The sequence below is a fragment of the Anser brachyrhynchus genome (genome assembly GCF_964034855.1).
Source record: "Anser brachyrhynchus genome assembly, chromosome: 3".
Lineage (NCBI taxonomy): Eukaryota > Metazoa > Chordata > Aves > Anseriformes > Anatidae > Anser > Anser brachyrhynchus.
In genome coordinates, this window is record NC_137696.1 from 69,550,961 (window position 1) to 69,578,845 (window position 27,885).

General features: G+C 48.3%; 2 protein-coding genes across 5 annotated transcripts in view; one reads left to right on the forward strand and one right to left on the reverse strand.

The window, feature by feature from the left end:
- Positions 1–215: 215 nt before the first annotated feature.
- Positions 216–10,810, reverse strand: HEY2 (hes related family bHLH transcription factor with YRPW motif 2). The gene is made up of 5 exons (XM_080588511.1): positions 10,677–10,810; positions 9,721–9,799; positions 9,531–9,614; positions 6,947–7,028; positions 216–2,421 (listed from the first exon to the last, which is right to left on the reverse strand). The coding sequence occupies exons 1-5, from the start codon at positions 10,757–10,759 to the stop codon at positions 1,742–1,744; spliced, it is 1,008 nt and encodes a 335-aa protein (XP_080444637.1). The 5' UTR covers positions 10,760–10,810; the 3' UTR covers positions 216–1,741.
- Positions 10,811–12,462: 1,652 nt separating this feature from the next.
- The window catches only part of LOC308193621 (uncharacterized protein), a 50,433-nt gene continuing 35,010 nt past the window's right edge, over positions 12,463–27,885 (forward strand). For 3 of the 4 annotated variants that reach the window (XM_080588507.1, XM_080588508.1, XM_080588509.1), the window contains exon 1: positions 12,463–27,755. In XM_080588507.1, coding sequence (XP_080444633.1) covers positions 12,724–13,983 — 1,260 coding nt within the window. In that variant the 5' untranslated portion in view covers positions 12,463–12,723 and the 3' untranslated portion in view covers positions 13,984–27,755. The remainder of the gene's footprint in view (positions 27,756–27,885) is intronic. The other variant, XM_080588510.1, reaches the window with a different exon arrangement.

Here is a 27,885-nt window from a genome sequence, read left to right on the forward strand (position 1 = left end):
ACAAGCCTAAAAATCAATGCTGTTTTACTGACTGCTTTTTTTTCCTTTTTTTTCTTTTTTTTTTTTTTTGCTGCCTATTTCAAAACATCCTGTAAGAGATGGGCTTTCAGAATGAGAGAGGAGCACGAGAGGGGAAAGCAGCTGACAGACACGTTTCGAGCAGTAGAGTTCGCGAGTATTCCTCAAGAGCAAACAAAATCTGCAACAAATCATCCATAAAACGCAGTCAAAAAGGACTTCGTTTAATTAGTGATATGTAAAGACTTTTGCATAGAAAAAAGGTTAACAAAGTAATGCATAAAAGACCGACTAGGTACAGTATTTTTAAAACAAATATTTTAAAGTATATTTTGCATAATGTTTAACATTCTCAATGCTTACTGCTTTCTCCACACAGCAGAGAAATCAAGTGCATAATAATACATGCTGTGTTTTATTTTTACTTTTTTTTTTTTTACATAAAATCTCTAGTTTTTTGACTCGATGTATTAAAATACTTAGGTTATTTTAAGTCACTGTAATAAAAAATGAAAGCAAAACATTTTATGCAGCACTAGTTGTCTGGGTATTGACAAAATAATTTACTGCCATCCCCTTTAATACATTCATTTTGGTTTGGAATCAAACCCACATTACAATGTTGGCATGTTAATAGCCAATTTAAGAATTGTCCCTACCGTAACTTCATTCATACCCAGAGCGATCGTTATCCCAGAAGTTGATAGTGAAAAGATCTTGCACAGAGTCGGCTGAAAGTAAACGTCCCATTGCAGCTAAATAAGTTAATTTCGACTCTCACAACACCGAGTCTCTTGTATTGACATGAGCCGGCCATATGGAAGTGTGCACGCTGTATGTAGGTGGTTACTTCTGGGTGCATGACAGACTCGCTGTTTGTGCAGATACGAGCTAGCACCATATTTAAGCCATAAAAAAGGGTGCCTCAAGGCTCACAGGCAGTGCTGAAACGTTCATTAATCCGAGCACTGATAAGATAATCGCTTTTACCGACGCTATGCTAGATGTCACAATTTGGCAAGTCTGTACAAAGGAAGGAGACTAAGTAAGCGAAAACCGGGCCTGTCAGACTGAACATTCTTTCTCGGCAGTCTTTTGGCTAAACGAACCTGTCCGTTAAAAGAGCACACTCCTTCCTGGAAAGATATCAACGTCCTGAAGCTGCACGCAGGACTCCCCCTCTCTCCCAGACCATTCCCATACCTGTGCAATGTTATTTGTTTTAGCAGAACACACATATATATATATATAAAATTTTATTTTTATTATCGTTTAAATGTCAGGCACTTAGGAAAGTCGAACTCGTTTTCGAGCCCCAGGAGACCTGATAGGTACGATCCCTCGCCTCTCCGCCAAACACGGATGCATAGCTGGAGGATTATTCTTAGTCCTAGTGCCTACGCATCTCCTGGGAAACGTCCGCGTGCTGAGGCGGTCACGACGTTTCCGAAAGCCGCTGCCTCGAGGTGCCCTCGGCAAGACCCGCCGGGAGGAGCAGGGCGCCCCGCGTCCCCTCCGGCACCTGCGGCGAGGGCAGCGCCGCTGCGCCCGGGCCGGCTGCCATGCCCCGGGGCGAAGGCGTCCCCGCGGCCCTCAGCGAGGACAGGCCGCCGCAGGCGGTCCGCAGGAGCCTCGCGAGTGTGCACGTGTGCACGCACGCGTGTGCATGTGTGTGTGTGCGGAGGGAGAGGAGGGAGCAGGCTGGGGAAGGGAGAGGGGGCACTTAAAAGGCTCCGACCTCCGTCCCCCAGGGCCGGTAGGGCTTGCTGCTCCCCGCGCTGCCGGCCTGCTGGGGGCTGGCGGAGGCCGATACGGCCAAGGGCGGGGTGATGGCCGTAGCTGCTGCCACGGCGGCGGCGGCCGCGCTCGGGGGGAGCATGGGGAAGGCGCCGGTGAAGGAGAGGGGGAAGCTCTGGGCGGCGGCGGTGGCGGCGGCGGCGGCGGCGTGAACGGTGGCTGAGAGGGAGAGGAGAGAGGTAGAGAGCGGGGGGACGCAGGGAGCCACGCTGCCCGCGGACGGGACCCTGAGGGCGGCGTCGGCGTGGGCGAAGGTGGCGGTGAGCAGCGCGGAGCCGTGGGGAGGCACGTCCGAGGAGAGTCTGCACGGGGCGGCCTCGGGGGCGTGGAGTCCGTTGGGCTGCAGCAGGGCGGCCGGGAGGTGGTGGAAGGCGGCTGCCCAGTGGTGGGGGTGCAGGGGGTGGTGGTGGTGGGCCATGGAGGAGGTCATGGCGGCGGCTTCCCTCTGCGAGGCGCAGGTGCTGAGGTGGGACACCAGTCTGACGCGCAGCGGGTCGGAGGTGTCGAGGCCTTCCACGGACGTCAGGTACCTGGCGACTTCGGTCAAGCACTCCCGGAAGCCGATGCTCATGAAATCCATGGCCAGGGAGTGAGCATCGAAATAACCTGCAAGGGGAGGGCAAAAGATGCGCTGAGTGTCAAGCCGAGCTCCCAGCCGACGTCGGGCGACACGCCTAACCTCCCTCAGCCGCTGGGTCTTCCACTTAACGGGTTAAGATTTGCAACGAGAAAAGTGTGTTCTCTGGTCTGTAAATGATTTGTGTGACCATTCCTGTAATGCAATAGGCTACGGGTTTTTTTTTTGCACGCTGTATAAATGGAAAGAATTAAGGCCATAAGTACTCGTGGCTCTTGAGAAGATACACGATGCCCCTCCTGAAATACCTCAGGAAGCCTCTGCAGTGGGGTGCTGACCCCGCGTGTGGGTGAGGGAGACATTTCTACACACACAGACGATCAGACAGCTCGTGCGCACTGTGTTGCCTTTTCTTCCCTACACCAACATTCACAGTAATGCTCTTGAGCTGTTTGTCGATGTTGTGAGATACTTGCATCTGCTGCTGGGGTCCCATCTACTTCACAGAGTCATTAGGACAATGTGGCATACGGTGTCATTTAACTACAAACTAAAAACATCTTGTCATGACTCTGCACACACACAACAAAAAGCTTTACTGAGAAAACGTTTTATGTAATGCCATTGCTAATTTGGAGATGGAAGACTGACGGTCATATGGCCCATGAGGCATTTCAGCAAACAGCAATTGGAGCTCCACAAGCTTGGGACAAAAAGCATTTGAAAAAAAAATGTTTTATTAAATGCACATGAGAAGATACTCCCTTTCTGAAAGGGTTTAGTATCAAATCCAGTGGTTAAGTTGCACCCCTTCAACTACAAAAAACAATTCCGCTTCAGTTTAAAGTTATTCTCCTTGGGAAAATAAAGTCCTATCCACACTCAAGCTACCACGGTGTTTTTTCCTCTTGCTTTCGGTGAAACTTTTTAGGTATGTGTGACTATGATGTGTGCTAGTATAGAAAGATCAAATGCCCTTTTTACAGAGGACTCTGGCAGCAATACCTACACTAGGCCTCACACATTCTGTTATGAAATAATCCATGTATTTTTGAAAAAATCAAGCCACTTAGATGGCTGCTTTCACTTTTGCCAACTTTCAGGCTAGAGAAAAGCCTTTCTGTTGCTGCACATCCGCACTGTAGAACAAACGCAGGCACATTTACAGATGTCAGCCCAAATCCCCTGCCTACTATATACCACCAAATTTTGGTGGTGCTTTTGACTCAGGCCACTTTGTCCACCTGACGCTGAACAAGACCCCAGAGACCTCACCAGCTGACAGACTGGTGAGTACAACTGGTTGGGGATTTCTGTTAGGAAGCACAGGCTCGTCCGTCACAACCGAACAATCTGTGAAAACACAGCGATTTCAGTGAACTTCTGGCAAAAAAGACAGGCGGGCAGGCAGTGGGTGGGCTAGCTGGGTGCCTGCCTGGTGGCCAGCAGCTTAGCTTGGGGACTGCCTCTGCACCACAGGCCCCAAGGCCTCCCTCCCTCCCTCCCTCCCTCTGGACTGCAGACACGAGGGACGCGGCTGTCCTCAGCTCCCCCCGAGCCTGAGCTGTCTCTGCGACGAGCCCTGGCCGTGCCAGCTCCCCGTCAGTCTCCTACGAGGTGGCTAAGACATGGAAATGGGAGGACACCAGCCAAGTGACTCGGCGCCCCCAGCCCACAAGGGGACGGGGCTCCAGGCTCTCGAGTGACGGGGCAGAGCCGCGCACCCGTCCCGCACGGCCGCCAACGGCTCCGACCCAGGTGTCAGTCACCTGAGCTCAATTTGCACTGAAGCTGCAATAAAACGACACCAAGGTCCCAGCCAGCTACTTGCTGTTGGCTAATTGCTCTTCCCCTTTGCTTGCTTGTGCTGTCAGCAAAAAGCGCTGGCCCTGGGCCAAACAACAACGCGACCACGAGACCATCGCCTGCACCTGCGTCAAAACACACGGAGTCCACACAGGGCTGGAGGAGCGGCAGCACCCTGCCTGCCTCCCCGCCTCCCTGCCTGCCTGCTGCGGCGGCTCCAAAAAGCCGAGGCCACATCAGCCTTTCTGCTGCCGTGCCCACCTCGGATTTAGCATGCTGAGCAGCCGCCAGCGCCACCCTGGCTTCCCCAGCCTCGGGCATCCTCAGTTTGTGTGCCAGGAAGAGGAGAACAGGCTGTCCCCAGCTCTCAACGCAGGGCAGCGTAAGGGTACCGGCACCCATTTCTCTCGCCCCCCTCCCCGTGATAACAGCTTTTGTCCATAGATGAAATGATGGAACTTATATTTTTTTCTGATCCAAGGAAGTTTCTGGCTCAGAAGATGAGTTATGAAGTGGGAATGGCTACACTTGCAAGTTAAACAAATGTCAGCCTTAAAAACACCCTAAGAAATTATATTTAAAGCTGTTACTTAGGTTGCAAAGTAAAACATTAAGCGAGCAGGAAACATAGGCTTAAACTTTGCCCAGTACTGACTTGCAGACCTCTTTTCTTAAAGTTTGTTAATCTGCGCTGTGAGATTACTCTTATCTCTGGGTCAGAAGGGGAAGATAAAGCCGCAGCATTTGTGAAACAGCTAAGTGTTAGACCAACATGCCACCCACCACGGGCCCCGGAGCAGCAAGGAGGGCTCCAGCAAGCCTCAAAGGCAGCTTTGGTTGCCCACGGGTGGCAGCGGGCTTAAGCGGGCATCACCTCTCCCTGCACCCTGACACCCCTCACTCTCTGCCCGACAGATCCCATCTCCAGCACCTCCACCCCTGCCCCATTAGCCAGGCCACCTGATCTGGCCCGGTTATAAAACAACCCCCCACACTGCTTGTTTTGGGTGGGGAGGCAGGGAAGGAGGGCTCCTGTCAAATCCCATGGGGTTCATCTCCTGGCCCTACCGCTGTCGGTACGGACGCTGGAGGGGTGGGAGCTGCTGCAGCTTTTATGAGGAATGGTGCAGCACGATGCATGGGTCAGGCTGCGATAGCCGGGCTCCGCGTTGCATGGGGAGGATGCAAGGAAGCAACAGCCACTGCCCTCGGCATCTGAGCCTTGCCCGCTCTGGGCACCAAACGAGACAGACCTCGTGGAACAGCAGTGTGCAATCATGTAATTAAAGGCTGCACCACCACGTCGGCACACGAGACGATCTGAATTCAAATTGCATAAGCACGATAAATTCTGGTGTTTCGTAACTTTCAAGAGCGTCGCTTTGCCAGCTAAATAGTGGCCTTTAGAGGACATTTTTTCCTGCATGCAGTGACATAAAATTAACATTTTTGTTAGGGTTTATTTTGCACATTTGCCTAGGGTATCATGGGGTGTGTCTGTTAGATGAAGGGCAATAAAATCCCTCTCACCTCTGACAGAATGAGCTACCCTTAAATTTTAGGCTTAGATGGACTCCTAACAAAAGTCTTTTAACACCTAGAAAACATACATGTCAGCTTGGTGTTAATTTTTAACAACACAACACCAGCCTCCAACAGGCTTTCCTATAGGAAACCATTTGTTGTCAAGCACGTGCTGATTTTAGGTTGACTCCTGTAATCACTGCAAGAAGGTACGAAGAGGTGCAGTAACTCACTCACATGCTAAAAAATTTTTAGTTTAATTTAAAAAAAAAAAAAAAACAAAAAAACCAAGGGAGAAAGCAGCAGCAGTAGCCTCTTTTCTAGCCGGTACCTACACGGCACAACGGGTCAGTGAAAAATCGTCTAGTTTGCATCACAGCAGTTTGAACCATAATCACAGCTAATGGCACGTGAGACGGTGCTTGCAGAAGGCGAGCAAGTTTTCTGCTCCAAGTAAGTTCCAAAATCATGACTACGGAGAATACCTCGTGGGTGGCTGAAATCGCTTGGCCTCCAGCCTCGGGACTGTCAGCTTGCACAAGCGAGGCACGCTCGGCTCACGGCAGCCGGCTGATGGAAGGGGTCAGCCAGTGCGGCCCCTGCGTCACGCCTGCCCTGCCTAAGGAGGAACTACCCAGACCTCTGACAAACAAATAGAGCACGTAAATAGGAGTGCAGATAGCACTGCTATCAGTCTGCCCGCCGGCCTCGTCTGATACCTAGAGCCCCGTATAACGCGGCTGGATTTTGTTCTGGGGGATGAGGCCGTCTAACCTTGCATTTACTAGTCTCTCCAGAACAAAGAAAATGCACCACCAATAATGAAAGCTCCTCTCCATCCACTTCCTTTGGTATAGCTGCTGTAAATGAGCTTTAAGGTTGGTTTTGCGCTACACAATTGTTGCCACAAACCTCCTGTTTATGTTTGGTGTTTGTGTATTTGTTTTGTCTCCCTGTGCAGATTTCAGTGCTCTTTGGAAACCCCAAACAAATCTCTGACTGGGCTGCCTGTGAATGAAGCCTTTACTCCCACAGTGTTATGAAAGCAAACACAAGCCCAGGGTCAAGTGCTTCTTTTGTCCCAGTAGTTCTTTCCCACGAGTTCAATCCTGCCATTAGCATTGATTTCCACTCCTTTAATCTGGAAACGCCTATCACAGCTCGTCAAAGCACTTTTTGCTGAGATTTCCCCAAGTATCAGAAAAGAAACTGTCCTCTCCTTACCTTTACCTCCGGTCGCCTGAAGCATCTTCAGATGATCCACTGTCATTTGCAGTATTTCCGCTTTTTCTAATTTGGCAGATCCCTTTGAGATAAGAGACTCATGTAAATAAAGGCTTACGAGTACTAGAAACTTGAATTTGATATACTTTCCACTGAGCTCAGCCTTACGGTTTCAATTTCCCCTATCATCAGGACATTCTCAGCTTAATTCTTTCATGAGCATCTGCATCCCAGACATTGTCTGAGGACTAATGCTGTCTCCTGCCTAGCGATACAACCATCAGCAGCATAACTTGGCTTTATTGAGGCTGCAGCTCAGTGTAACTCTGGCCTTGAAGTTGGAGCAGAGATGACATCTTCATGAAATGAAAGCAGCACACTACTTCCAGCATGTTCTCTTTAACCAACCGACCCCCAAAACCGAATGGAAACCCGTCAGAACAGGTCTGCAGAGTTAGTGATGAGGACCCTGCTGCAACATATTTTTTTTTTCTGCTTTTACCAGTAGGTGTCCCTGTGGACACACACCGAAAAGTATCCCTCTTCCTTAATAGCCTATTAATTTTTGACATGTCATTTGGCTGCTGAATATTCTATTCTCATTCTCTACTGAAAAAAAGAAACAATCACACAGCCCACGGCTTTTAAACTTATTGAGAGGCCTCGTTTGCAGGGACATGAAGCTGAGTGCCATGAAAAAGAAAGAGCTCGGCCCCTCTGTCAGTGAAACTTTTCTGTTACTGGGGACGGCTCACACTGCTATGGGTGCTGGAAAAGTCTAAGATGCAAACCCAAAGGTAGTGTTAATACATTAATCTACCAAAAATAAATAAATGAATAAATTTCCCTTGAACATCTGGAGCATTGCCCTGTTCCCCAGCCACGCAGCGCGGGCAGGGAGCTCGGCCGCGGGGCTCGCAGCGGGCCCGGAGCCGGGCAGGAGGCAGGCAGAGAGGGCAGGCGGAAGCGAAGCAGCCTCCGCTCGGACACTTCAGTGAGCTGAATGTCAAGGAGCTGAAAAAGGACCGATGACTTTGTCCTTGGCATATCGCAGAGGAATGGCGGGGGTTTCTGAACAGAACGCGTCACACACTTATTTTTACCCCCATCCATTTTTTTTTTTTTAAGATTCTCTTCCTGCTTTCAGCGTTTCCTTCTAAAAATTTCGGTGCACGGGTGAATTTTTGACCAGAATTCTGCATTTTACATGCGGCTACATCCTGTGCTTTTCTCAGACTTCATCTTTTCCATAGACACAGTACAAGCCGTCTCAGTGAGAGTGACTAATAGCTAAAAACTGCATGTTGCTGGGTAATTTCCAAAGGCTCTGTAGGACTTGTTTTATAATGTTTGTGGTTTTCAAGAAGTAAACAATAAAACGGGACAAACAACTGTTGTCTCTTGCCCCTGTTTATCTAGCTGGAAATGCCGCTGTCGCTCCATTTTGCCAGAGCCTATGGAAGGGCTCGGCTACCACCGCAAGTTATTAAAAACATATTGCAGGTGACACAAGGGATGCTCTCACTATGATTGCAATACTTCAAATTTCTTTCTAGCTGGCTTTTGTTCTTGTAAGAAGAGATGTAACAGGCCTCGTACAGGGGGGTGCTAGCCGCCCTTAGCTACCCCAGAAATTCAGCGCCCCACGGGCCTGGTCTCAAAGTTTACTTTCTGTTTTTTTATCTTCGGTTACGAGGAAGTCAGCCTCGTTATTCTCAGCTGGTGCCTCTCGCTGAGGCTCAGTGTCAGTTGCACAGATCCACAGATCTGATAAAATCCATAAAACAGGAACAATGTTAAATACTGAACCAAGACCCCCCCAGAATAAAAAAAAAAAAATCAAGATATGGAAAAGTAACTAAATAATTAAATTTGAATGGTAGAAACAAAGTTCACTTTCTGCAGCACTGATTATATTCTAAGCTTTCGGCCTCCAACTTCACGACCGAGGAGCTGAACCCAAGTCCACCGAAGTCAGCTGCATCCTTCCAGCCATCCCATTGAACGCTTTCTCACCAGAAGTCTTTGCAAATACTGCTGACTTCCCCAGCTCACCCTGCACGGGCCTGGGCCGGGTCCTAAGGCACTGGTTCTAACCAGCCGTTCAAAAACCTGATTCATCCAAGCAGCCTGTTCACTTCTTAGGAAACCGGACCCATTAGTTTGCCACTGAAATTGCAGATTAAAAATAAAGGTTCCTTAACGAAGGGACAAAAGAGACTAAAGATTTATAAGGAAAGCTAATCAACATACAGGTTTGGGGGGGTTGCTTGTTGTTGTTGTTGTTGTTGTTTTTACTATGAAGTAAAGCACTTTTTTAACAAAACCACTACTGGAATTCATCGAAAGAACAGAGGCAACACGAACACTGTTACCCTTAAGGGAAAAACAAGCCAAAGAATGGAAATGTTTTTCAGCTTTATGATGAATTATGTTCCTAATAGTTTCGCCACAACAAAGCATTTTATTGAAATGCCTGCTTTGTGCCAGATCAGGACACATACAATATTATTTTAATGAGCTTTACAAGAGAACTAACATTGCCAGATGAGATACAGAATATATAAAAAAAAAAAGGGCTTACTTGTTTTTCAAAAGCAGTTGGCACAAGCCGCCTCAGCTCAGATAAACTGTTATTTATACGATCACGGCGCCTTTTCTCTATAATCTAGTCCCAAAAACAAAACACATTAAGTTTATAAATACGTTGAAGGGCAAAATCTCACAGCACGCATGCAAATTGTCACACGGGAAAAGAATGAAGCAAAACGTACCCCTCTTCTTTTCTTTCGGGCCATAATCTGAGACGTTGTTGTTGGGGAATTCGATCGGATCACAGAACTATTGCTTTGCCTGTGAAACAACGAAAATACGTCAGGTGTCGCATGGCTTGCCACCGCTCTTGGGAGATACCTTTGGTCATCGCATTAAGCATTCCCGGTCCCCCCTCTGCTGTTTTAAACGCTGGGAGGAGAGGCTTTGAGCCGCACGGTGCTGTTATAGAGAGCGACATTGCAGTTTTGCTGGCTCCACTGCCAGAACCTCTGCTGGAAATAAAGTCCCTGTCTGAAGACAGCTCGCTGTCCAGCTCAGCCCTGTTCGTCTTCACTGTATATGGCCATGCTACAAAATACAGTCTGGAGGACCGAGTCCAAAGGAAAACACGGGGATTATCTGCCCGTGCTGGCAGCAGTAGGTGCATGCAATGTCACAGCTCTGCCCGGCCAGCCAGGTTTTGTCGCTCCCGTCCATCACCTCAATGTCCATGGGCGCCCGCGTAAGAAGCCGGGTTCCCTGCCCACGTCCGTGGCTGGCCCAGCACCAGGAGCAGGATGCAAAACCCGCTTTTAAAACCGCACTGCCCACGAGCGTGGAAAGGTTTTTCCTTCTCCACGGGGGAGCAACAAGCGCGGCGGCAGCCTGGCTGTCATTCAGCCCCGATGCGGACAAGCCGGGGGCACCGCTGGGGCGCCTCCGAGGTGGCCGCAGCAACCCCAGCCCCGCACAGCTCCCCCCGGCCCCATGGCAGCAAGCACCCCGGCCCCGGCCACCTCGGGGCTCGCCTTATTTCCAGCCTCGGACCCCAGGCACCCGGCTGCAGGGCAGCAGGCAGCGGGGCGACCTGCAGAGGGGCACGGACGGCCCCGGCGGGGCGGCCCCGCGTTGCGCCCAGCGGGGGGGCTCGGCCCCCTGGCCCCCGGCCGCAGCGGCCCCCCGGGGGGGCACTCACCCGGAGTAGTTGTTCTCGCTCCCCACGTCTATAGTCTCGTCCATGTCGCTGTCTGAGGTAGTTTCCTCGCAAGGTCGCTTCATGGCGGGCAGGGGACGCAGCTCGGAGCCGGGGCGGGGGCAGAGATAAATAAATCCGGGAGGTGTGGGCCGGGGGGGGGGGGGGGGGGGGGGGACGAACGGCTCCGGCTCGGCTCGGCACGGCTCGGCACGGCTCCGCACCGCCAGCAGAGCAAACCCTCTGTGAGGCGCTTTCCCACGCCGCGGCACAGCCTCAAGCCCGACGGCCCGCCCCCGGCGAGGCCCGCCCCGTCGGGGGGCACGGGGAGGAAGGGAGGGGGCCGCCCACCGGGGGGGGCAAGGGGACGGGGGGCGAGGGCACGGCGGGGACCGGACCCCGGCGCCGGAGGGCGGGGGGCGAGGGGAGAGGTAAGGCGGGGATGGGGAGCGGGGGAGACGGGGTTGGGGGGGCTTTTTCCCACCGGCATTTGGGGGATCCGGCCCGCCCCGTCCTGCGAAGCTCCCCCCGGGGTGCAGGGTGTAAAATGAGGGAAGGGGGCGGCGGGCACCTGGAGGGGGGGAGCCGAGCCTGGGAATAATCCTGCTAGGAGCCGGCCGGAGGATGCTCGGCCCGCCGGAGGATCCGCAGCTGCCGGGTTTTCTCCCGCTTCGCTTTGGGATTTATTTTCTTTACCCCCCCCCCGGTTCGTTTGCGTTCCGTTTTCTTAATCCCGGCTCCCTGGCGGAGCCCGCTCGGGGCGCCCTGTGCTCCGCACAAACGCCGCCGGTGGCGTTCAACCCCGCCGCCTCCGCGCCCGGCCCCCCCCGGCCCCCCCGGGGCCCTTCGCCGCCTGCCCGGGAGCCTTGTCCCGGACCGGGGGGGGACGGCGGTGACCCCGGGGGGAGCGGGGGGACGGGGGGCGAGGCGGCGCCGGGCTGAGGCTGGGGCTGAGGCTGGGGCTGAGGCTGAGGCTGAGATTCGAGGCTTGAGGCTGAGGCTGAGGCTGCCCGGCCCCGGAGAGGGCGAGCACCTGCCGGAGGGCGACGGAAACTGGCAGGCAGCTTGTGCCTGGCCTCCGCTGGGGCCGGCGAGGCCGTTTGCCCGGCCGGGCTCCTCCCGCTGGAGGTACGGGTGGCTCGGGTGGCTTGCGGGCGACAAGGGGCGACGCCGAAGGAGGAGGCAGCGCCGGCTCCGTCGTGCCCTCCTGCCCTCCGTGCGTGCGGCTGCGTTTCGGTGGCACGCCGCGTGTTTTGCTGGTTCGTGCGGGTGTTGCTGCTCTGTAAGGAGCTGGGGGTTTCGTGCCCCGCCGCCCTGCGGGACATCCTGTTCGTGCTCGCAGTCCCCGGGAGCCCCGCCGCTGTTACACCCAGCCCGCCGGACAGGCAGGGGCAGCTCCCGGCGACTCAGGGCACATCCCCGCAGTGGCCCCTTTGATGGTCTCCGGCCAAAATAACCCACCCCCAAACCCAACGGCAAACCGAAGCAGCAGAGGATGGGGACCTTTCGGCAGGCAAAGTCCTGCTCCGCCAGGAGCAGCCTGCGGCGGGCGGCTCCGCCTTGCAGCACAGCCCGGGAGCAGCCCCAGCGTGTACCGGCCGCCGGCAGGTCTCCAGGACGAAACAAATCAATAAAAACGTAAATACCAAAAATTGCCTGCGCTCTCTGCTCCTAGCGGCTCGGGGGCCCTGCGAGGGCCGGGACGGCGGCCGGGGAAAGGGGCTGCGGCCGGGGGGGACGGGACAATCTTGAATCCCCCCAAAATAGTGCGGCCACCCCGAGCTCCCGGGGTTTTGCACGGAAATCTTGAACGTGCCGCTAGATCTGTAATTTCTGCTCACTCTGGAAGTAGTTCCCTGCTGCCTAAGGATTTTTTATTTTTTTTCTTTCCCCCCGGGGCACAAGTCTCCCGTGCCTGTGTCTTACAGAAACCTGAGCTCTCCTGTGTTTACTACCCCAGGCAGGGCTTATGTCAGCGGTGGTTGTCGTGGATCCGGCCGCTAAATCCTCCCGACAACCTTGCTGAAATCCCTCCTCCGGGAAACTCCTAATGTTCACAGGCAACTACTATTTCCATTTTAGCCAGATTAACTTTCTTTTTATTTTCTCCTTTTCTCCTTTTCTCCTTTTTTCTCTTTTTTTCTTTTTCTTTTTCTTTTTCTTTTTCTTTTTCTTTTTCTTTTTCTTTTCTTTTTCTTTTTGTTTCTTTTTCTTCTTTTTCTTTTTTTTTTCTTTTCCCCTTCTTCCCTCTCTTTCTCCTTATTTCTTTTTCTCCTTCTCTTTCTTTCTCCTTTTTCTTTCTCTTTCTTTTTCTCCCTCTCTCTTTTTTTCTTCTTCCTCTCTTGCTTTTTCTCCCTACCCTCTCCCCGGGGGAGGACTCCCGGGCTTTTCCGGGAGGCAGCGGGGAAGGCAGGCCCTCGGGCTCCCTGCCAGCCCCCTGCCCGGCCCGGGGCTCTCCCTGCGGCAGGTGCGTGGCACCCAAGGGGGCTCCGCTCTCCCCCCGGGGCCAGCAGCAGCAGCAGCAGCGGCGGTGCCGGGCGGGAGCTGCGGGATCTCGGCGCGCAGGGAGCCGCCGTGGCGGGGCTCTGGGACTGCTGCCGTGCGGGCTGAGAGCCGCGCTGCCCTTCCCGGCGCGGTTCCCCCGCAGCGGGGCCCTGGGGCAGCTTGCTGCCCGGCAGCCGCCCGCCCCGCCAGCAGCACGCAGCGCCCGCAGCTCGCGGCTCTGAGATCCGGGGGAGAGCATCCCCCGGCCTTCCCCGGCGCTCTTCCCCCGACGGTGACAGCCGGGCTGCCCCAGCCCCCAGCCCCGGGCATCTCCCCCGGCGGGCCAGGCAGCCCTACAGGACCACAGGACCGACAGCGGCCCCCGGCCCCGCCGCCGCCGGGGGGAAGGTGCCCTGCGACCGGCCGGTTTTTGCTTTGCCTTTTTTTTTTTTTTTTTCCCTCCCCATTTTATGTTGTTTTTCCTCTTGAGAACCGCGGTGCTGCGGCGGCTGCGGGCTCACCGCCGCGGGTGAGCCGGGGCCGCATCCTGCCCGCCGGGAGCCGCTGCGGCGCTGCTGGAGGGGGTTTGGGAAAGGAGGAAATCGGGGCACCTCGCCCTGCCTCCCCCGAGCCGCCCCCCCGTCGGGGACCGCTCTTCTGGCCCCCGGAGCCCCGCAGTCGGATCCGCCCGAGGTGTCGGGGATGCCCCTTGCAGGAAGCAGCGGGGCGCTGGAGGTGCCGTAGGCAGCAGTGTCCTGGTTTCAGGACACTGAAACCAGGACAAACAGCTCTAAGGGACATCCAAAAAATGAGCGTGGGCTCCTGACTGAGCGGCTGCTTTCACCCGACTGCTCTCTTCCAGGGGCCCCAAGGCTCTCCTCAGCTGCTTTTCTGGACACAGACGGCACATAAACTCTTAGCCCTAGAGCTGTTTTTATACTTCACCATCTCACTTTTAAACAAAGACTTACACCCCATTTCCTTCCCCCAGTAAGCAGCCCCTTACGGGTAACTGCTATGCTGCTTTTAATTTGCTTTCTCTTATTAGGAAGCTTTAAGAGTAGTAAAGAAAGACAAACAGCATTGCTATCGACAGCAAAGCCGTATTTTCTTCTTGACGGACTCGTCATTGACTTCCAGGGAAAGCTGAAAAACGAGAAAAAGATTTCTCGCTCTCTTCTCTCCCCTCCCCAGTTTGAATGTAACTAAAAGCTTGAAATGATTTCTAGCCAAATTCATACCAAGGCAGTATCGACAGAAGAAGGAGCAAAGAACTGCAGAAACCCTGTGCTATAAATCCAAAGGAAATAACGCTCAAAAAAGGCGAAGAGACCATCAGGCACGTGTCTGTGCCTGACAGGCAGCATTCCAGGTGTTTTGGCATCAGGGAAGGGGGTTTGATGTTGTGTTTGGAGGCTGTAGGCCTCCAGCTGATGGGTCAGGGAAGGGACTGAGCACTAGGGAGGTGCTGCAGGTACTGTTGCACCACCCCGCATACTTCCCTTCATTTCACTTCAGTGCTGGGAGGTATAAAAATTGCATGGAGATTTGCTACAAGAAACTACGATTTTGAGCAGGTTATGCATTAAAAAAAAAAAAAAGAAGTAGCAAGGAAGGGAAATACAGCCGTTATTTATAGCTCCTTCGCAGTGACATCTTTCAATGGTTATTATTCAGTTACACCTCCACCAATCTGATCTTGGTGAAGCAGTGAAGCAGACTATCAGGTTTTACGCTGTCCACTGAAAACACAGCTCCGTGTGCCCCGTGATGTGCACTTCCCTGCTGTCGGTGCCTACAGAGGTCAATGAATGCACTCTCCTGGGTCGAGTGCTTCCTCCTGGCCCCTCGTCGATATGTGCTGCATGTCTGTGCGGTCCTCCCGTTAAATGCATGAAATGCTTGAGCTGTCACTACTTCGTAGGTGACAGGGAAAGACAGGAACACCTCCTCCAGCTCAGGCAGAACCGAGCACCCAGGGCTGTGCCATCTGGTGGTAATGAGGATGGTGGAGCAGCACCCCAAGGAAGCTGGGCTGCTCGCGGGGACAAAGCCTGCAGATGAGAGCATCACCCTTTACTCCTCACACCTTTGCACGCTTCCTATGTGAGCTCAGGCACTCACAACAATTAATTCCATTAGCGAAGGATGTAAATTAAAAGTGTCTGTGAACTGCATTGAACCTCAATTTGCATGGTCTTATTCACAACAAAAGTGGCTGCAATTTGATTTAAATTAATTCACTTTCGGAATAAAATAACATTGAATAGAATAAAAGCAGTTTTAATTTTGAATGGATGTCTACATAGAATAGTTTGTGGTTTAACTAATCCACTTTAAAAATTAACTCTATTAATTTTCCTGGGCATTTCCATCTTGTTTAGCTTGCTTTGTCTTTCTATTTTAGTCCCCTATCAGTAAATGCAAATAGTAATCGCGTACTAACTTTTTAAACTCGCTGTGTCAAAAACTCTGGGTAACTGCTGCATTTTGACTTATACTCAGGGTATACGTTCCTCAAAAGCCAGGTCTTGATTTTCTACACATGTGCAAAATTCTTGCCTGGCAGTGTATCACGGGCTCTGTACACAGCTGTGCATGGCCACACAAGACATAGAGCAGTGCGGAGTGAGGGCTTTCTGTGCGTTTTAAACTCTCACCGAACATCTCCTTGGCTTCGGCTCTGTGTTTTCTTCAGAGACTATGGGCCAAGATTTGAGAGCTCTCTAACTTTTGTCGTCTTAATGAACGGCCTTAGTGGTGTAAATCGGAACTGGGGCACTTTATTAGTGGAAATCAGGTCACTTAATTACCTAACAAAAATATACAGAGCCTAGTCTCACTATTTTCTGCACAACCTGAATTATGAACTTTACTCTATTTTAGAGATCGTTCTACTAAAATTGATACAGCTGTAGCGAGGATAAGATTATATATTCATAATGGACATAAAATACTTATTGTTAACACAAGCACATAAGCATAGCATTCTTACTGAAACTCATCTCTAAATACATTTTCACAGTGGTGTGGCATAGTTTGACTAGCCCATGACACGCAACTATGGAAAGACTAGAAGAACACATCCTGCGCAAAAATGGGGAACTTCTAGATTTTTTTAAATCAAAGCTTGTTGGCTTTTGGACTACAGAAATTCTTTAATTCAACACCCGCCCCCCCCTCTCCACCCCGCCACCCCCCCCGCTTTCTTCACCATTTTCTTTTCTTTCTTGAATGTTTTCACTCCAAAAGGGACTTCTTTTGTGCTCTTCAGTTGCCAGAAACTGAAGAATTGTCATTACTTGAGTTTCGTTGTTGGTTGTTCTTTTAAAATAAAAACCAAGATGTTTTCCAGAGAGTTAGGAAGGAACCAATTGTCAGAAAGTGCTAAGGAAACAACAGTGGCTTTAGCTGAGCTTTTCTTCAGGAGAGAAAATTGTATATCATTTTCAGGCTTTAAATCTAGCTGTTAATAATAAAGCACATCACCTAATGTCCTAAAAATACTCCTTTATATAGACTATGCATATAATAAAAATAAGCAACCCTAGATATTCTGGCAAGATCTGCGGTATTTTATTTCACTTCCTCAGTAACAGTAGTCATTGTTGGCACCTGGAAGTGACTGTGAAAATACAGATCCCTGTAAAGCTAGGCAAATAAAAGGACACACTAAACTTCTGCTTGTCAGTGGAAGAAGCTATGATGTCTGAGAAAACAAAATTATTAATGAAAACATTTTCTAAATCTCTGCTCTAAAATGTGGAGGGACAAAAGAAATCCTCAGCTGGTCAGATTTGTCCCCCAAATAAGCAGGCATAAATCCTTTAAAGAACCAGACTCTTCTACCACCAAAGAATTTGGATCAGGATCTTAGGCCAAAAAGGTAACCCGTTTTTCCACAAACTGAAAGTTTTAAATGCTGGCACGAATGTGTGTCTGTGAAGAGAACAGCTATCTTAAGCTGCAGATAGTTCCCTCTTGTCAATCACTCACGTTGTCCAAGGGAGAGAAATTGCCGCTGCCTCGGTTGTGCTCAGCCTTGTGTCTTACAACTGCCTGCACCGAAACAAGAATTTCTGTGATTCTGAAGTTAATATTGCGTTTGATCCTGCTGAGCTTAATCAGGAAAACCTGTGTTGACCGAATATGTCTTTTGCTTGAATAAAGAAATTGAAGAGCCCTCTGTAAGTGCTGGGCCTAATTCCAATTTTCTTCTCACTTCTAAAATAAAAGGATACTGTCAAGGTATGTTTGATTTATGGGGACAAGCATTTTTGTCTCCTTCAAAATCTTATGTTGCTTTGGTAGTATTTTAGTTTAACATCTTTCTGATTAATTTTATTCCGTGTACCACTGTTGTATATTCAGGGTTGAAAATAAACATGTCATTTATATTAAAGGAAAAGAGATAAAACTTTCTCTCTGAGAGGAAAGCTCTCTCTCTCTCACTGAAGCTCTGAGGACACATCAGACTAATTGTTGGTGACTTTAAAACTGTTCACTGTTCTTTGTGGTGCAAGAGATGAAAAAATCTGTGCAGACTGAAGGCTTTCCAAAATGCTAAATGCTTTCTTTTGCTTGGCAAGTTATTTCCTCATGTGTTTTATTTTTGTGGCAGATGTTAACTGAGGGACATGTAAAATTCCTGTGAGAGAACATGCTGGTTTTGGTGCTCACCTGGGTGCTGGTGCTGCCTTCAAAAAGTGTCAAGGCTCCGTGCTGGGACCCAGACTGGTCCTGTTTTGGGGCTCAGTGGCAGGACACATCTCCTCCCCAGCCCCATGGCTGTGCTGGAATTGCTGCAGACAAGCACTTCCACCACACCATGAGGCCCACAGCTGGTTTTCTCCTGGTGTTGGGGGTATAATAGAAGCTCATATTCCATGTTTCTTCCACTCAGCACCCACTTTAGTTGCTGTTGCTTTGTTTTTCACCATGGAATGTATTTTTACTGAAGATTTTAGCTGCCTTCTCTGAAACACATGTCAGGTCTCTGAAATTTTCTCTTCTGTCTGCTTCTTTCAGGCCATCACTCCGATGTGGAAAGCTGAGTGTCTGTAGGACGTGCTACTTAGCTTGTTTTTCTGCTTTTGATTGTCCCTTAATATTCCACCGCTCTTCATGGGGCATGCTCCTACGTGCAGCTTTGGTCCCTTCCTTCTCCCCACATCCATCTCTGGGTCAGGCCTGAGGATATCCTGGGGACAGCACCTGAGAAATTGCTTTCTAGTAATAACTTCTCACCAGCCATGCTGCATTGCATCTTTACGTGGTAGCCTCTCCCTCTCCCTCCCACTCTCTACCTCTCTCTCCCTTTCCTTCTCCTATCTTTGGCCTTTACACAGTGTTGAGTTTTTCTTCCTCCTTAAAGCTCTTTTCTCCTCAGCTTCCTCAGACGTGGCTGACAGCATCAGTTCTTCCAGTCTTGGTGAGAATGGTTTATAATGCAGGTGCCCTCTCTGTCCTTGTGTTTGGTTGGACAGGAAGGCTGTGTCCAAATACAGCTATCAGGTCTTCCTTTGAGAGCAGAGAATAATCTGGCTTTTCTGCTAAATAGACAAAACTATGTTGAGGCTTCTGCCTGGCTCCCAAAACACGTCTCCCATATCTGCCTCTGGACAGTCAGAGAGCTGAAGTTCCACCCTTCTGGTTAATAGCTCTAGCCACATCACTCCTGCCGCTCCCCCCAAACACCCTGCCTTCCCCACCTCGGCCCTTCCCAGCCCTCCCTCACCCCTGCCTTTTCCCTTACCACACTCTGGCCTCGCTTAGTCCTCTGGTCAGCAGAAGCCAGACCTATCTGCCCTCCCCACCTCTCCATTAGTTTATCTCCTGTATTACCTTCATATTGTTTCCAGGCCTAGCCATAGCCGCTGCAAAACCTGGGTGCTCCCATGACTAATAGGGTGTCTGTGTCCATAAGATGCCAAAATTTTCCCTCAGCCTTGGAGATCCTGGTGGCCAGGACCCCCACACCGAGATACTTCATCACACGTGGTTTTCCTGTGAGGTGACCCCTCAGAGCAGCAGCGCTTGGACTCGATCAGTCGTCCACCTCTGCGGGTGACTTGGGTTGACACAATCACTGGGGACTTCTCTCCTGATCGGGGGCTTACAACAACCAGCTGCAGCCCCCTATCTGTCAGGGAGGAGAGAGGTGAGAAGGATGAGCTCCAGAGACTTCCCTGCCGCTGGTGGGGACGGGGAGGGCAAGCAGAGGTAAGATGTTTCCTACACAGACTCTGTGCTGAGGAACTGGGCTGCGACCTTCCTGCTCTGAGGCAGCCCGGCAGCAGTGAGGACAAAGGAAGATCTTGCTGGTATAGATTATGGAGTTGGGATTGTCACTTGCAGCCTGTGTCATGCCTACCTGAAGTTAATTATTACCCATGCAATGGGCACAAAACCACTTGGATGCCACACTTCCGAAGCCAGGTCCCCAGCAGCACTCAGGTCCATCTACTGTGCTGCTTTTGCTGTGGTTTCAAAAATGCCAGAGCTCTCATGCTCTGTGACTCCGCGGGCTCACCTAGAGTAGCCCACCTGAAGCCCTTTTGTTATCACCAGACCAGTACTTCAATTGTTCCATACAGCAGAACGTAAAATAACATAAAATAATGTGTGTTTAGATTTTCAGCACCACTCTTCCAAATGAGGGCTCTCCAGGAATCTTCACTTTCTGCTAGTTTAAATGATCTCAGATAAAATCACAGCTATAAAGAGAAAAACAGCTAACAGAGTGGATGCAAAGAGGAAATGCTAGCAATGTGTTACAGTCTAAAGAGAAGTGCCTGACTGAACTGGGGTTTGGGCCATTGATTTCTCCTGTATTGATCTTAAATGGCAAGTAAGCAGACTACTGTAGAGATGCTAAAGAGAGCATATAAGATTATTTATAATTTATAAGACCTTGCAGTAGCAGTGAAGACATGGACATGACAGAAAGGAACCTGGAAAGCTCAGGTTAAACTGTGAGACAATACAGAACAGTATTTGGTGAAACAGACGGAGTAAAAGGTGAGACATGAGAAGTGGGAGGCACATTCTGGCAATCAGAGGGCCAAGGAGTATTTTTCACGTGGCAAACACATAAAGTGGCTGAGGCAGCTCAGTTGGTCAAGTGGCTGTGCACCTTGGGGCAGGCCTGTGCAGATACCAGAGGAATAAATCCTCGTGGTGCATCCACTCACTGTCACATCAAAAAGAAAGAGGACAGTGCAGATTGCCTTCTATTGTGTGTTTCATGTTGTTCTCTCCTCCTTCAAGTCACAGTTTTTTGATTCAAAACATTCCTTGTTTCAGGGATCAGATTCAAAACGGGAAGCACTTTGAGAGGGTAACTCTGTGTGGAGAGTGGAGTTTCACTGTTGTGAGCAGTGGCAGTGCAAAAAGGACATGTCCACACACAGTTTTGTTAACTGCTTCTTGGCTTCCGCTTCCCTGTGGGCATAGAGAGCATTTGCTTTCACATGTGTTCATGTAGATTCAGGCTGTTTGGTGGGTGGAGAATTTAAACTCTTGGGTGGAGAATTTAAGCCCTTCAAAACCAATGGAAGGACCTGTTGAGTTAATTGTTAGTGTAGTCAGTTTTGCAGTTTTGGGTTGGCTGAACTTCTGTTTTGCTGGGGTTTCATGGTTACTGGCAAAATGACCAGGGAAGTATTTCACAGAGTCATCTAAGGGAGAAAAGAAAACATCCTAACAGAACACATTCCAGCAGATGACTAACTTTTAAAAATACATTTTGATATTTCTGGATATTGCTTTACATTGTACACAAAATCATAACGGAAAACACACCACTGACATCTCTTCTCCTAAATCATTAAATATATTGTCCAGTAAAGACATGTTCAAATATCTCTTGTGAGAGACATTATAACCCTAAGAGCACAAGGAGTGATAAACATTTGTTCTCAAAAAATGGTATAACTGTTCTGATGCTACTTTATACTTCAGGAAGTCGGATTAGTCCCTGCAATGCCTTATCCGTGTTTTAGTAACAGGATTCTTTTCATTGACTTCTATATAAGTACACCTGCATAGCCTAGTTATTAATCTCTTCATCAACCATTAATTAATTAAATTAATATCTAGTGTTTAAAATCTGCATCTTTTTAATATACAGTAGGTCAGTTTTTGAGTATGGCAGCAATTTATGTTGAAATATTTTGCTTGTATTTTTTTTTAACAGTTTGAGCACACTTCCTAGGCTTCAAATACTCAGACTTAGTGGCTCCCACATAAAAAAGTATAAATTTGTTCAAATGGCAGAGCTGCAAAACTGCAGTTCAAAGGGTGAAACTTTTGCAAACTGATCCAGTAATAATAAATGTAAATTTTGCAATGACCACTTGGTGTCATCTAGTCAGAGCTAGTTAGCTAGCTTCTTGTTCTAGACTTGGTTTTAGTGCTAGGAAAATCAAATTTAATCTTGATTAACTGAGACCTTGGAGACCATTAGCTCTTGTTCTCTCGATGTGAGCTCCTCGGAGGCAGCACTGGAGAGACATTGGAAGACCACCAAGCTTAACAACTGTAATCTCTCTTAGAATGGCTGCTTTGGGGCAGACCTAAGCATGAGTCTTGAGACTTTTTGCCCTGATTGTAAAGTTATTTTGCTGCCAGCACTGCTGGAGGGCAGAAAGGATGTCTATATCCTGCTCTATCTGAGGTCAAATGCAAGGGCCCAGTAGGTGGTAGATAGAACTGATAGGTGGCACAAGAGGAGCCCTCAGGAGTTCCTGTGCAAATCCAGCGTCAGCTCGGGGCAGCTCTTCACTCACCCAGCAGCATGAGCTTGCGACTTCTTTGCCAGTCTGCCAGCGAGAGGAAAACAGCCCTTGAACGAGACAAACAACCCCAGGTCTCCTGGGGGGAAGAACATTTTTCAAGAATTCCTTGTGAGGTGAAACACTTGGAATATTTTTTCCTTTGTAAAGGGCCTCCTCTGTTCTGCTCTCCAGTTGGGTGACCCTGCAGTGAGTTACACCCAGCAAATGGGTAATTGCTTGGAACTTGGAACCGAGGCTTGGAAAATCTTTTTGTGTTTAAACCTGTACCTAATCAAACATCTACTCACTCTGTGAGGAACGAGAGCGTAGAGCAGAGAGGGGGGAATATTTCATATCAGTAGAAATGAAAGACAATGTTTTGATTTGATTGCTTTGCTGCCATTTGCATTCAGTTTGCCAGGAAGAGGGTGTAGAGAAAGGATGCTTTTGAAAGGGTTTTAGTTATTTCATATATCAGAGTTTGCTGTGTTTTAAATATTTATGGTGATTACCTTTGTTGCTCATAGACTAAGGAATCCAGTTGTGTCTGGTGCTGCTTACCACAAAGTATAACACGGGGAGTATAATAGAACTGCAAAAAAACAGAGGTAGAATTAAGTGTAATTAGTAAAATGCAACAAATAAGGAGTTGGTTACTTACTGAAAAGAAAATAGTTGTACCTTGTCAGTACAGTGATGATCCAGTTATTCAAAGATCAGAGTATAGCAGATTGATGTTGACAAACTGGAGGCAATTCACATAAAATAATTCAGACCGCTGCTGGACTTTAAGGACTGGTTTATGGGAAAGATTAAAACAGCTAGATAAAGCCTGTCTGTCTAGGTGCTTGCATAACAGTAATGAATGTGATATATTGTGCTGCGTGGTGAAAGACTCAGTGGAAGCTGAGGGGATCCAGTAACCACTTACAAAGTTGTAGGCTGCAAGCATGAAGAAAGGAAAAAAGTGGGTAAGGATTGCTGAAGGAGCACAAGTGCTAAGATGAAAAGGAGGAAAGCTCATGCCAAACACTAGGAAATATTACCTCCTGTGAGAACTGTTAGGCTGTGGTCAGAAGTTATACAAAACCCCTCAGTTGAGTCATTTAAACTGAATTGTAAAAAACACTCTAGAAAATATGCTGTATTGGCACAGGACGAGCCTAGATCGGGAACAACCAGCCTACTCCCTGGTTTCCTTTTTCCCAAGGGCCCTTTACTGCTAGTATGGTAGATATTAATTGACTTAGCAAAGAGCAGAACAGGGATGGCTAGAGGCAAAGAGGGAAAATTCAGTACATGGGTGTTGTGCATCATGAGAGCTCAGCATGGCTGCTCTTATGCAGCTTCAGTAGCCCCACAGACATGGCATGTGGCACTGGCAGGCAGGAGCCAAACAGGCCTCATCCCCCAACGAGCTATCATATCAGCTCACATGTTATCTGCTCTGTATCACTGATTAAAACCTAGAAGACATAATGGAGCAAGCCGGGGGTCTGCCACAGCAGCTCCTGTTGCACCCTTGTTCATGGCTGGTTGTGTCTGTAGAAGGGGAGAGAGAGGCAGAAGGCTTGCAAAGACATGGCCCGTCTCTGTGCTGGTGTGTTTTCAACTCTCTCTCTCCTACCACCACAGGTTTCCCATGTTTTTAGTCAAGAAGAAAAACAGTTGAGCCAGTCACTCTGAATACTTTATGTTTTCTTCCTTTCTTGTATTGATAAGGCAGGAGTTACAGGGGGAAGCTCTACAGCAGTTGGAAAGAGTCTGGAAAAAAGAAGCATTGCTCTGTTGGGAGCCTCAGAAGAAAGCTGCAAAGTGAAAAAAAATGTTCTCTGCTACATGGAAATGCTGGGTCTACTTACTTCTTCAGCTGAGGTCTATGAAGGCTTGGTGGTACCCCCATCACGCACACCCAGCTGCCCAAGTTTGCTTCTCTGGGAGACTTCTCCCTCTGGCTTTACCCCATAATGGTCATTGCTGTATTCATATGGTTAAGTGAATTTAAGAAACAGTTTCTAGTATAACTGCTGTCTTTATTGTGAGAGAATATTTGTGATGTTATAGAGTCTCAATCCTCAATCCATATTTGTTGGAGAGTCTTATTTTTCATTTCATTCACAAAGGCCACATCAGAGTATGCTGTGAAGGGGGTGAGCAGGAGTACTCGTTTCCTTACAGCATGTACAGCTCCATCACAGTGAAATGACCCCAAAGAAACAAAGAATTAATTCCTTAAGCACTTTGTGGACTCAAATGTGTTTTATATTCACTGTACTCATTTGAGCTGCGGAAACATTTTATCTGATGAAGAACATTATTTGTATGATTCAGATGGGCATGGGATGGGCTAAGCCCGGTCAGAGGTGAAGGGTGGAGAGACTGGAGTTGCACTGAAAAGAGAAGGGGGAGAAGGAAAGGGTAAATCTGTGGCAGAGAGCTGGAGGAGAGCCCTGCCTGCTGCTCATGCTAGAGGGTGCATGCCTGGTGAAAGGAGGGAAGATCCCACCAGGAGGAGATGGTCAAGCAAGGCCAAGCAGCGAACCCAGCTTCTCAGGCTTGTGCCATCATCGGAATAGACCAGAGGGCTGCAGTCCTCAGCAGGCTGTGGCCCCCTTGGCTGCCTGTTCCCAGTCCCAGCCCTGTGTTAAGCCAGACCTTTGAAAAACAGTCAGACTTACCTCTTTCTCTCAAAACCTACCTAGAGATACAGTGCTTGTTTCTTCTGTACCTCAAAGATGTGATGGATATGGACTGCTTCTGTTGAAGTCATGGCATTTTGGGATGGCCATAAGAAACAAATGCGTGGACCTGCTGTTTCTCAACATTATGCTTTTTGCATGGACAGTACCCTGAACAAGACCTGCTGCCAGCCTCCTGACAGCCTGGCATAGAGGAGGAAAGGTTTGTGGATTAATGACATACAGCCTTGTACCTAACCAGCACAACTAGCCTTCTCCAAGTATTTAGAGAATGGCACTAATAGTTTTTATTTACAATATTTAATACTTCTCAAGTAGTTAAATATGTGGGTATTCTGAGCTAGGGATGTCTTTTCCTGTGAAGTATTACAGCAGGGGAGGCCAGACAGCTGCAGACTTTTTGCTCATACAGGTGTGTGGGTTGCGAGATGGCAGGATGCTCTTCACACAACGTCCTCTGACAAAGCCTTTGGTCTCCATACCTGAAGCATGTTAAATTTTGGCTGAATTGCAAAGGATCATCCTTTCTCTTTGACAGACTTATAGGCTGGGTAGCAAAAGTGGGCTGGGCTACTTTTAAACTGTAATGGGGTCTTACTTGATAAAGTATTTGTAGCAGAATAATATAGGTATCCTTTTCTGGGAGAAAGATAGAGTAAAAACTCCAGTGAAAAACTACATGTTGTTGTTTTCAACACTCTCCTCCTGGTCTCCTGCTGTTGAGTGACTGCAAAATTCAAAGCAATTATTTTGGTAGTTCCAAAAATCTGTCATACAGATCTGAGTTTTTTTCCTTGTATTTGTCAATGTGTGACTAAGCACAAGTATTACAGGAAACATGGAAATGTTTGGGCTTTAAAGAATGGCTGTGGAAAAAGACCTCCTACTGATTAACAACTGCTGTTTAATAAAATAATTTTCGGATGTCCAAATTGCTGATTGTTCCAGTGAGGGTTATGTTCTGACCAGAAGGGATCCCACCAGTCCCATGTCATCAGCCTGGGCACTTTGAGAAGACTCTTTTCTGCAGCCATTTCCTGCTTCAAAACAATGAAGAATGAGAGATGCCCATCTTTGCTCCCCACGGTGCAGAGATGAGTTTAGCACAGTCTCTCTAGGGTGGCATCAAAACCTGGGGAGAATGAGCTAGAATAGGGTCACTGGAGTGCAAGGAAGTGTCTTTGCTTGGAAGATGCAACCCTTTGCTTGACTTGGAAGGTCCAGCTAGAGGGAAAAACCAGATGTCTCACTTGCTGAAACATTGAGGGTCATTGTGGGTGCACTAGAAACTAGTCAGGAGGAATTTTACTCTTCTGAAGTTCTTGCTCCATGGCAGGACCCTGGCCCAGGTGGCTGCTTGGAGGCTGCTCTCATGCTTCCTTCATCAGGGCTTGCACATGGGCTGCCCATCGCACACCAAAGCCCTGGCACATGGGCTGCTTTTGTTATAACAGTTCAAATGTTCACACATACAAACACTCTTGTGTTTTGTGCCTTTTCCAGCTGTGCTGTGGGGCTTGGGTCTCATTCAGTTGTCTTGTAAGGCACTTGCAGAGTGCTGCTGGATGGTTTTCCACAGGTGATGTGCACAATGCTACGGCCAAACTCCAGCTTGAACACATTCAAGGCTGGTCTCACATGCTCCTAGTAACACATGCTCACTCTTTCAGTTTCTTGTTGGGCATAATACACAGCTTTAGCTCCATGCAGTTGTGCATTCTTAGTCCACATGTGGCCGCAGACAGCAAACTGATGAGACTGCTACATTTTTATTTTTATTTTTACAGGCAGCCAGCAGATGCCAGGAAGGGTTGCTTATTGACATTAATCACTACCCTGTTGATAGCCCTGGGCAGGCTGCTCTAATTGACCAGAACTGAATCCAGTAATCATATCATGGAAAATATACATCACATTTATTTCAGTAGCACATCTGAATTACAGTAATATGAGTTCATGGTAAAATTCTCAGTGACTACATCAGAAGCAGGAGTAAAGCCTTTGTCCGCACAGATGTAACTGAGCTGTTAAGCACAGTCTTCTGTGCTTAGGCAGGACACTGAGGCTATGTCAAAAAGCCAAAAAGTTATCCTCCAAGATCCTGCAGCCCAAACCCTATTCAGACAAATAAAGAGAAGTCTGTGTATGATGTTTGTAGAATTATGTTTTCCATTGTTTTCTTAGAGCATTACCCTTCAATAGAAGGGACTGACGTGGTCCCTTCAAAGAAACAAAACACTCTTATAAGAATGTGTAAAAGAGACCTTCCAAAAACACAATAATTGCAGAAATATCTCCTTTTGCACAATGATCTACAGAAAATAGTTAAAAACAAGAACAACAAATCCCACAGCTGAGACAGTAAAGTGACAAGAAGAAATACATCTGAGATTTAGTTTGATCACTTCATGCCTGGGAAACAGAATGAGGAGTTAATCATTGAACAATATTTGTATCACATTGACTAATGTGTTAATGAATTCAATTTTCATTAATAGCATCAACATGTTAGATTTTACATTGAAAAGAAATGAGTATGAATAGCTGGCCAAAATAGTCAATTGAGCCTCTTCTTTCCATGGTGAACATAAAATCTATGACATTAGCTCAACAAAATGGTTGAGAGATGAGGCTTGGGACTATGTTAACTTAGCATGAACAGCAGAGTCCAGAAGAAACAGAAAAGATTTGTTGTCAGATCTTGACTTCAGATATTCCTTTGGACTTTTTCTCATCCCCTTCCCTGAAGCACACAGCATAATGGCTATATATTAATTACAGTTAACTTAAAATGTGGGTAAAGATGCTGATTTGCACCCCTTGGGCTCCATGAATGTGACTATACTATATCTGTTTCACTTTGTACATTAGCTATATATATCTGTAGTTGTACTGGTTCACTGATGTTAAAACCCCAAATGACCAAAATGTCACTTTTTGAACAGTGCATTACAAGCCAGTAGGACTGTATACAATATGCCAGATTTAATACATGTATAAGTCTTGTTCAATCTCTTTATGTAAAAATGAGACCTGATTTTACACAGGAAAAGTAAAAGACACAAGTCTTACAATGGGAGTTGTACAATTGTTTCACGCATTGATTTAGTTCATTACTATAGGTTTGTAAATTATATTTTACTATATAAATATAGTAAATATATATATATATAGTATAGTATATATTATATATATATATATATAGTAAATATAAATATAATATATATAAATATTTTACCTAATATTACTATA